Source organism: Apodemus sylvaticus, chromosome 17, assembly GCF_947179515.1.
Source record: "Apodemus sylvaticus chromosome 17, mApoSyl1.1, whole genome shotgun sequence".
In the NCBI taxonomy this organism is placed as follows: Eukaryota; Metazoa; Chordata; class Mammalia; order Rodentia; family Muridae; genus Apodemus; species Apodemus sylvaticus.
Genome location: NC_067488.1, coordinates 5,837,929 through 5,848,794, shown reverse-complemented (window position 1 = coordinate 5,848,794; position 10,866 = coordinate 5,837,929). Strand labels below are relative to the sequence as shown.

The window sequence follows — 10,866 nt, the reverse complement described above, 5'->3', positions numbered from 1 at the left end:
CTGGCTGGCTGCCACAGGCTTGAGAGGGTGTTGCCGAAAGAATCCTTCTACTAAATACTTGTTCCCAGACAACATCTCTACTGTAAAGATAGGGTCACTTTAATGAATGTAACGACAACTGTAAAACTCAAGCTAAAATTGAAATTAGATATATGTAAATTAGTAACACATTGGTTTATATGTCTAAATATTCTACTGGGTTAAGAGTTAACAAACATCAATGTGTCTAAAAGGAATAACGTGTGTTCAGGGAATAATTCTCATGCTCCCACATTGCAAGGATTTACTTGATGTTGCAGATTCCTGGGTACTGTTTGTCTTCTGGTCACTTTTCTGATAACACTAAATGGTTGAACCCAGCAGTCTTTATAATAGAGCAGCATCCAGATGAACTCTTAAAACTCAGCCCAAAGAGCATTCCATTTCACTCAGGAATATAAATTTTTTTTTAAAGCCAAGCCTTTCCAATTTTGAATCCATGAAAAAGTGAAACTGTTGATCAGTTGTGACTCTCACTTGATCAGGGCTGGATGAATATGCCTTTAATGGACTGCTATTCTTCACCATCAACTAACTTTACATCAACTAAAATGGGTACGAATATACAGATAAAACTTTTAAATACCATTCAATTACCACATAAATGTATTTACAATGTGATTTATTTAAAAACACGGATACAAAGTGCTAAGCACTTTCTCAATATTTGTCCCCTTGCTGTCCTCAGGGAACTGATGTAGTGAAGGTTATACACCTGTGAAGTTCTAAATTGATAGGTTCTGTCACAAGCATTGCAGAGTTTGCATTCCTGTCATTGGGCTACAGTTGAAGGTGTGATCATGCAACTGAGTTAGAGACTTATGACATGTGCAGTAAGGCTCTAGCTTCATTCTATTTAGTCTGGTACCTGATGCGCTGACTTGGCTGTTTTGAAAAAGCAATTCATAAGCTTGGTAAAGATTTGAAAACAGACATATCTTTCAGTAATTTTCCCCAGTGGTCTCCAGAATTTTGAAGATGCAGACATTCTCTAAAGTTAATCATGTTCTATCCATTTATATCAAAGAATCTTAAAATGAAAAGGATAAAATGAAATGATTTTGTTCTAAGTTTTCTTAAAATTAAAGGGACTCCAAACTCAAAAAGATGGCTCAATGGGTAAAGACACTGACTGCCTTGCTTGATAATCTGAGTTTGATCTTCAGAACCCACAAGGTAGGAGAGCCAAGTGCAAATTGTAGTCTGGTTCTTCACTTGCTCCTTGGCATGCCTGCCCTGCTCCCTACAGATAATAATATAATAAGGCACATGATGTGTGCCAAGTTTGAATGGTAGTGGCTAGGTGGGCTTTATGTCTCACACACTGGCCTTAAGGAGCTCTAAAGTGTCTCGTGCTCCTAGGTAGCCAGCTTTTTTCATTTGTCTCTTGGGATCATAGGCTACAGAAGTGGAAGGAAGGCTTATGCGGTTATTTACTGCCATATCCATCTAGTGCATTTAGGGAGTAAACACATTTTTGCCATATTTTATTAGGAAAATTGTGCCCCCAGGAAAACATCATAATCTTCAACTACCAAGAAATGGATTGGGGTAGTAAAATAACAATGAGGTACAGTTATGGGCACGGATCACCAAATCACCAGAGCGGAAAGCATAGGTGTGGAGTGAGAGCCCCGGATTCCTGCCCCATGCAAGTGGAAGTAGCAGAACTTGGAACCAGGAAGGTAATGAAACGCAGCACAAGAGCTGGTTTATGGTGAAACGTAACACTAGACTGGCCTAAAGTATTTGAACATTAATGTGTCTGAGTGCCAAAGGCTAACGTCTGCTTCAGTGTAATTGTTTGACTAAAACATTCTGTATACCCTGAAAGAAGGCGGGGTGCATACTTCATTTTAAAAAATAAATGGCATAGGGGTGGGAAATGTAGAACACAAATACATGCTCTATCATGGGTGAAACCCCGAGTTTAAGACCTAGTACACCCAAAGCTGTGTCCTAAAAGTTCCGTGATCCACAGCCTATACATGCAGAAGTCGGAGGACGGTTTTGTGGAGTTGGTTCTCCTGGAACTAAGAGATGCTCATTAGCCTCCACGTGGGAGCTAGGAATGGAACCCAGAAAGAGCGGTTGGTGCTCTTACCAGCTGAGCCATCTCTCCAGCCCTAGGGAGATGTTAAAAAGTATTAACTCATTCTTGTATTCCCATTGCCTTATGTGAAGCTTGCACTATTCTGCACATAGCCTATCCCAATCGGCTCTAGTCTCTACACTTCCAAATATGCAACCCTCCTCTCCATTGGATGTCTTTCTGAATAGTAAGCATGGCTTGTTAACATGTATTTCCATGGTTTAAAAGCAAGAGATTGGTGTTTGCCAGCTTTCTGCAAGGATTTTACTTTAACAGAGAGCCTCAAGGCTTACTGTTCCCATAGGGTTGCCCAGGGATTTGTTTTCACAGGGAATTGCTTTCCCCATATTGAACTCCCCCCACCCCCATAACTTTGTCTATGTTAGGAAGTGACTGTGGTTAGCCATCTGACCTGGGAGTAAGTCTTTGCATTTTCCTCACTATGCTGGTTTTGTAGACTTGAGTTGTCCAAATTTGTATCTATCCAGATTTCAAAAGGAAAACGTAGGAATCAAGCTAACGTGTGTTTGTGTGTTCTTAGACCTGGCACCACCTCTGTGAAACAGTAAGTAGACTTTCTGTTTGCAGTGATTTCAGAAGAGTAATAAAGGAGTCAAGACTTAAGAGCGATCATTTAAGAGACATGCATCATTTAGTTAAGGAATGGAAAGCATTATGGTTTGTCTATGAGGCTGACTGCATCAGAAGGCAGCCAACTGTTGTAACACATAACACAGCACTGGAAAACACCAACACAACACTAACACATAACACAGCACTGGGAATGCTCGTCGAGGATAAAATTGTTGTGTTCCTAAGCAGATAGGAAATTTTTAGTGAAAAGACACCGATATTAAGTGAGGAAACCAGAATGTCCCATGAATAGTTTACTGCCCTGTGGCCCTTTTCTGTTCCATGTTTCGTTTTTTTGTGTACTCAATATCTGACATTGTGCTCGACTAGTGCTTATTGTTTCTGACATTAAAAATAAGTTGTCTTCCTTTGGAACATTTTTTTGTTCTCACGAATGGCTCTTACAGCAAAGATCATCTGTGTTCACCACATGGATGTCTGCTGCCACTTCCAAGAAAGTCACATTGCACCTTTTCCATGGGCTAAGGAATCACAATCAGGGTAGAAGAGAAGCCACAATACTAGGGAAGCAAACTATTAGTGCAGCTAGCAAGAGGAGTGATTTCTGTCTTATCTGCTTCTGAAAACAAAATGACATTTATTTATGGCCACTGAATATTGTCTTTTTGTTGCTTTTGTACTTCAGTCTCTCAGGGGCCGAGAAGTGATGGGAAGTAAAAAGTTTTTTCTTGGCCTTTTGTACTACTGTGAGTAACATGAGCACCAAGGACAGAGATCCCCTCTGCTCCAATACAAACAAGTTGTCTCCAGGTACCTGTATTTCCAGCTCCAAGGCGTTCAGTACTCTTCTGAACTCCAGAGGTGCCTGCACACAGAGACAGAACATTCATATACTTCAAAAACATTTTAAAAATAGTCTCCTTGCTTTAGTGTAGGCCCAAACAGGTTCTTCCAGGTACTAGAGGGGAAGTGCTGCCCGGTGTCCCCCTCAGCTGGGTGGGGGGTTAGGGGAGACTGTCTGCCCTGTGAAAAGGCCACGTGGGGCTCTGCAAACTGAGGAGCCTTCAATGGAACAGAGCTGTGAAAGCTGTAAGAAATCAGCACAGATGGAGCATCAGCAAAGCGCTGAAGGAAGGAAGGAAGGCCTGTCCGCCTGTGCTCTGAGAAGCGTGCCTCGGGGTTCCTCATATTCTTTACTTGGGGAAGCAGATTTTGGAATTCTGTGTCATGCTAAGCATTCATTTCCTTCCAAAATTACACATTTTAGGGAGTATTAAGCAGGCCGCTTTATCTGCATCTAAATGTTCTATGTCTCCATGCAGAATTACTCTTAAAAAATGCTTTGAGATGTATTGTTTGATGACTTTGAACGGATGAACCCTTCGTTGTAATTTATTTGCCATGCACTCTGCTAAGTTATCTTTTGTGAGAATGACTTTCCTCCAAGAATTTAATATATAAAAAGTTTTCACGCGCCGGGCAGTGGTGGCGCACGCCTGTAATCCTAGCACTTGGGAGGCAGAGGCAGGCGGATTTCTGAGTTCGAGGCCAGCCTGGTCTACAGAGTGAGTTCCAGGACAGCCAGGGCTACACAGAGAAACCCTGTCTCGAAAAAACCAAATCCAAAAAAACCAAAAAAACAAAAAAGTTTTCACTCAGCATTTGATCATATTGCTCAAAGAAAGAGTAAGGCTAACTCCCCACTTCAGGGTAGGCTTGAGAGCGTAAAGCAACATTTCTATCCTACTTTATATTTTAGAGGCTAATCACAAAACAGATGCCAGTTGTTGAAGTCATAACAAGGCTCTTTTCAGAATCTACAAAGACCTCTTCTTTTTCACGTTTTTGGTTTTTGTTTTTCTAGATTGGATCTTCCTGTGTAGCCCAAGCCAACCTTGGTTTTGCGATCCTCCTGTCCCTACCCCCTACCCCCGTCCAAAATGCTGGGATCACACGTGTTCAATACCATCCTCAGCTCTTCTCTTACCTTAGTATTTGTTTATCTTACTTGGATTTGTGTACAGGTAGGAGTAGTGCTGGGGTTGAACCCAAGCTACAATCTCATCCCATTTATTATAGTTTCTCTGTCGTATGTATCATATATGTACCATATTCTGAAAACATACAAGCAGTTCAAACAAGATTATTACCACCATCATTGTTCACCGTCTTTGGCCCTTATAATACAGAAGTGTCACATCTCTCTACCACTTTAATCTTTGCTTTGAAAAGTGTATGTAGCAAGGATATTGGAGTCTACTGTATTTTGGCTGTTTTAACCTTGGTTTATTTATCTTCAGGTTCATTTGTTTAATCTGGAACATGAAAATTGCAGTATCGACTACAGGGAAATAATCTCAAAGATTAATTGACATAAAGGGCTCAGCAGTATGGAGCCCATCAGGTTGTGAAAGTTCAATTAATGTTACTCAGTTGCTTAAACAGTTTCACAAAGATTTCAAGGTATTTCCCTGAATTTAGCTATTTTTCCTTCTCATTCTCAAGCTTCCTTTGCGCACACACACTTCTGGCCCCCCTCCAGGTTCTCCTTTTGGTCGCTGAAATACAAGAGTTCCTTTCTCCGTGGAGGTTTTAACAGTGTCGACCTCCATGCCCCATCCATGGGCAGCTCTCCAGCTACTCTGGCAGTCTCTAGGGCTGAGTGCAAGCTACCGGGTCGCTGGGGCATTGCGAGGGCTAGGGAATGTCCCGGCGTGCCTGGCACCTTGTGCACTAGCTAGTCTGGCACAAGTAAGGCAGACTGCAAGCTCACGAGACGCTCCAGAATTCAAAGCAGATGAAAGGCTGGGCGAGAGCATGGAGGTTGAGGGAGCAAGAGTGGGCGGGGTCGTGCGGCGCTGAAGAACAGGCTTGAAGTGCTTTGGTAGTGCGAATTGGACTTAGGCTGCTGTGGGGGACCCTGCTCAGTGAAGAGAAAGGGGCCAGTTGAGGAAGCAGATCTTTGAGGCCGGGGCGGGGCCGTCTGAGGTGGGCGGATCTCTAAAGGACGGAGCGGGGCCGCTACGGTGGGCGGGTCTCTGAGGGGCGGGGCGGTGCCATCTGAGGTAGGCGGATCTCTGAGGGACGGGGCGGGGCCGGCTACGGTGGGCGGGTCTCTGAGGGGCGGGGCGGGGCCATCTGAGGTAGGCGGATCTCTGAGGGACGGGGCGGGGCCGGCTACGGTGGGCGGATCTTTGAGGCTCAGGGAAAAGCGTGCTGGGCGGAGCCACCGCACGGAAGGCCCCTCAATGGGTGGGCTGGAACCCAACACAGGCGCAGCGGGGCGGGCCCGGAGCCGGAGGAGGTTCGCTCGGTGCGAGCTGGTCCCACTCGGGTTTGGCTTGCTGCGCTCAGTTCCTCAGCTCGGTTGACTCAGGCAGAGTCTGCGCGATGGGCGACCCGGAAAGGCCGGAAGCGGCCGGGCCGGAGGAGGGTGAGGTAAATGTCGCAGTCGCTTCATCCTCCACCCCAGGGTCCCACCCTGACTTTAGGTTTCAAGTTGCAGGAACCTGCAAGTCGCAGGTCCGCTGTAGGGTAGTAGTTTATTCGTCACCTTGAGAAACACCGTGCAGGCCGTAAGGAAGCGCCCTCACCGCAGGCTAGAGGTCGGGGAAGCCGGCCCTCGGGAGGGCGAGCAGGGACGCTGTGCTGCTCTGCGGTGGCGCCTCGGGAAGGCTCCGTGCCCCCCTCTTCTCCCACCTCTGCTCTCCAGTCTTTCTGGTCTGGAGCCTGGCGGGTGAAGGAGGGCTGTGATGGATCACGCAAGAGAGGCGGACCATCCATCACCTGAGTGATGTTGAGTCTCTGGAGGTTCGCTCAGGTGATAATCGACTTCTCTGGTTTGCCAATGACACCAGGAATCATTCTGGCTTAACACCTGAAAGTTAACTTTTTTTATTACCCTTGATTAATAAAGACAGAACGGGGTTTTAGACCTAGAATATATGCAGTTTACAGAATAAATATAAGTTAAAATGACTATGAAAGCGTTCAAGAGGTTTCAGAAGCTGCCTAAGAGAAATGCAAAAATAGAGTATGTATTGGTAAAATAATGAACTCAGAGTCAGCCATATTGAAGAAGCTGTTGTAGAGATCAGGGTGAGTCACAACTGAAACTGAAGATGTCGTTGGCTACAGAGGCAAGGGGGACAGAACTGTGTATTAGTAGCTTCTGGTCCAGGTGGGTAAAGCCAGTCAAGTAGGTCATATCAACAGAAGGGACCAAGCTGAACTCAAGCCCCGGAGACAGCCATTCCTTCAATCTGTTGTGTCTGATAAGTTCTTGAGCCTGGGTTTCCTGCTAAGATGGTAGTATTCTCGTGTTCACCTGATGAATGTAAGGGAGGTACCCTTTCTACTACTGGGAATAAATCATTTGTCACTGTACAGCACTGGTAGTGCTAGACAGACAGTGAAATTTTCTTATCCACCTAGGAGCGTTGTCTTCCTCCATCCATAAAACTGACTCAGAAGTTGCCTGTAAAATGGGATCTCTCTGGGCACAGCCTAAACAAGCCACTTTTATACCTTGTGGAGTAACTTAGACTTAGGAAGCTTTCTCTCAACCATAGGTTCTCTGTATTAACAGCTTTGTGTTAGTGGTGCTTGGGCTAGTAGAGTCAGTTGATTCAAGTTTTGTTAAGTTAATTTGAGAACAAACAGGCTTTTATCTGAATAGTCACCTGTTTTCTAATATTGAGGATAGTCTACATTGCTGTTATTTCTTGTAAAAATTTTGCAGTTGCAGAGGTTAAACATTTTTAGCAAGAACTAATTGTTTTATTTTTAAAAACGTATTGTGGTTGTATGTGTGTTTGTAGTAAGTATGTATGTATTGGGAGGAGGATATATGTGTGTGTTTGGGTGGGTGCACATATCCTACTGGGCTTGAAGTGGAAAACATACTGATTTAAATTTTTTTTCTAGTTCTTTTCAGATCTGCCTCATTTCTTTTTTTTTTCTTTTTTCTTTTTCTTTTTTAAAAATTTATATGAATACACTGTAGCTGTTTAAGATACACACCAATAGAGAGCATCAAATCCCATTACAGATGGTTGTGAGCCACCATGTGATTGCTGGGAGTTGAACTCAGGACCTCTGAAAGAGCAGTCAGTGCTCTTAACCACTGAGCCATCTCTCCAGCCTAATTTGCCTCATTTCTACAAGTTATCATAAAATACATATCCAGTAATGTACTTGTTGGATTAAAAACCTTCACTGACCTCTAAAACTTTACATTTAGAAGTTAGATGGACTACTCCAAAGTTTTTAAAAATTAATTTCTTAATTTCCATTTAGTATGCAAAATTGACATACCCAGACTAACTTCAGATAAAATTTAGCCAAGAGGTAATGCTTTAGAATCCAAAGGTTAATTTGTCTTTTTTTTTTCATAAAATGATGATAGTGAATTTTTTTTTCAAGTAAAAAAGCATTGTTTCAGAGTGGTTATAGGAAAATAGCTATGGCAAAATTTATATATACATTCAAGGCCCTTTTCATGGGACTAATACCTGAGCTCATTTTTCAAATAAAATCGTAATTATAATACCAATTGATAAATCCACTTTTGTCTAGTACAATAATATTGTTTCTATTTATAAAATTATTTATAAAATCATTCAATAAAATTGTGAGACTTGACAAGTTTGTTTTGAATTCAGATATAAATAGAAGGTAAAGATTTATATCTGACTTAGTCAACAATTTCTTTGTATATTATCTTTTTCTTTTTTCAAGACAAAGTTTCTCTGTGATCCCTGGCTGGCCTGGAACTCATTTTGTAGATCAGACTAGCTTCTACCTCCTGAATATTGGATTAATACCTGACATTAGAAGTTCTCTTAAGCTGGGCAGTGGTGGCACACGCCTTTAATCCCAGCACTTGGGAGACAGAGGCAAGCGGATTTCTGAGTTCAAAGCCAGCCTGTTCTACAGAGTGAGTTCTAGGACAGGCAGGACTACACAGAGAAACCCTGTCTCGAACTCCCCCCCCCCCAAAAAAAAAAAAACCAAAACCAAAACCAAACCAAAAAGAAGTTCTCTTAATCATCTTGCTATTAATCTGTTCACCAGGTGAGATACATGACCCCTTTAAGGGTGAATGACCCTTTCACAGGGGTTGCCTAAGACTATCATGAAGCACAGCTATTTACATTATAATTCATAACAGTAGCAAAATTAAAGTTATGAAGTAACAATGAAAATAATTTTATGGTTGGGGGGTCACCATATCATGAGAAACTGCATTAAAGGGCCACAGCATTAGGAAAAGGACCACTTTTCTAAAATGTGGTTTCTTACCACAGGTCTACCAGGTGTACCCTGAAGAGCTTTACCTGGACCTCTTCAGATTGTATTAACATATACATTATGAAATATGTCAACTCTGGCCCAGTTCAAAGGTTTATGTTAGTTAACCCTTTTTATATGACAAAATGTGTAGTACTACTTCCTAATGTCTCTTTTAATCCTTCATGGATTAATGTCATTGACCAGTACACACACACACACACACACACACACTCACACACCTGTTTACTCTAGACCTCGGCCTTTTTCATTTCCACTAAGGTCTAGCTAATGTTGTATTTGAGTGTCTGTCTCTGTCTCTCCCCTTCTCTTCAGAGTGTCACTGTAGCCCAGACTGGCCTCTACTTAGCAATCTTCCTGCTTTCAACCAACTCCTGAGAGTTGGTGTTACAGGCATGTGTCAGTATGCTTAGCTAAGACGCACTCCACTACCATTCTCTGTTACTGAGTTACCAGAGTTATAAGGAGGTACTGATGGACCGAAAATCCACTATAATAACTCTACAAACATAGGAAGGACCTTTCAAAAGCCAATCAGAAGTGTCTTAGTAATCAATGGTAACAAAATAATTTTTAAAAATACAGCATTTGAAACCATGAAAAATACCTTCTTAGCTTTTTGTAGCAATCTTTTGCTATGAGTGTGACAACTGCTAACCTGTGAGGGAAGATGCTAATTTGTCCATACAAGTAAAAACAATTTTCTTTCCATAAAGAATAATCTGAAATGTAAATAAGAATAACAGTGGTATATGGGAATGTTAAGGTAGATAAAGGAGATACATTATTGGTAAGAAGTTTTCAGGTAAATATTACAGTATTTCAGCTAAGATTGGGAAAAATTAAAAGTGTAGCTAGTAACAATGGCTCGTTCACATCAGCATTCTGAGTCAGAGTGGCACTAAAGGGACATTTCATTCACAAACTTAGATATTTTCCCATTGTTACAATTTGTTGGTTTGACTTGCATTACTCTTAGAGTAGCAGTAATAACATGATTTTAGTGCCTGCTATACGCCTGGTATAGCTTAAGAGGATTTTTAATAATCAGAGCAATCTTATTCAGTAAGTAGCGCAGCAGAAAGTGAAGGCTTAGGGAAATGAAGCAGCTTCCTAGAGTCATGCAACTGGCTGTCTACAGTTGCCACTACCCAGATAACTGACAGGATTCTATACATCACACTGCTTCCCCAACCTGTGCTGCCTCCTGAACTTTCCCAGATGTCTGTTTAAGCTTGAGTCAGAAATTTCCATGGAATAAAAGCATTTGTGTGTGTGTGTGTGTTTTTTTTTTAAGCAATTGTGTTCAGAGACAAAAGAAAATGTGGTGAGGTCAAATGAAGAGCCACTCCTAAGAAAGAGTTGCCGACGGTTTGTCATCTTTCCAATCCAGTATCCTGATATCTGGAGAATGTATAAGCAAGCACAGGCATCTTTCTGGACAGCAGAAGAGGTATGTGCCATCGCCTGGAACTCATTCACTTTTGCCTTAAAGAATAGTGAAAAGGTTTTACTTATAAGTATGGCTCATAATTAATATAGATTATTCATGTTCATCAATGATAAATAGAACTATTAATCAACTTAAATTGAACATAATTAGGTTAGTATCTGTAAATAAGTTTCTTGGTACAAGAAAATGACAAGTCATTCTGCCAGATTTTTGTGTTTTTTCCCAAAATCTTTCTGTAAGTCCATAGTCATGATCCTCTTGTCTTCTCATTTATTGCAGATCATTTTCTACTTTTTAAGATTTATTATTTTTATTCTGTGTGCATGAGTGCTTGCCTGCAAGTATGTGCATGTGCCACATGTGTGCCTGGTGCCCT

General features: G+C 41.9%; 1 protein-coding gene across 3 annotated transcripts in view; it reads left to right on the top strand.

The window, feature by feature from the left end:
- Positions 1 to 5,963: 5,963 nt before the first annotated feature.
- Positions 5,964 to 10,866, top strand: part of Rrm2b (ribonucleotide reductase regulatory TP53 inducible subunit M2B) — a 30,989-nt gene continuing 26,086 nt past the window's right edge. Inside the window, exons 1-2 of one of the 3 annotated variants that reach the window (XM_052160780.1) lie at positions 5,964 to 6,163; positions 10,338 to 10,490. In XM_052160780.1, the coding sequence (XP_052016740.1) occupies positions 6,116 to 6,163; positions 10,338 to 10,490 (201 nt within the window). In that variant the 5' untranslated portion in view covers positions 5,964 to 6,115. Of the gene's footprint in view, positions 6,164 to 6,189; positions 6,546 to 10,334; positions 10,491 to 10,866 lie in introns of those variants that run through there. The other 2 variants (XM_052160779.1, XM_052160781.1) reach the window with 2 other exon arrangements.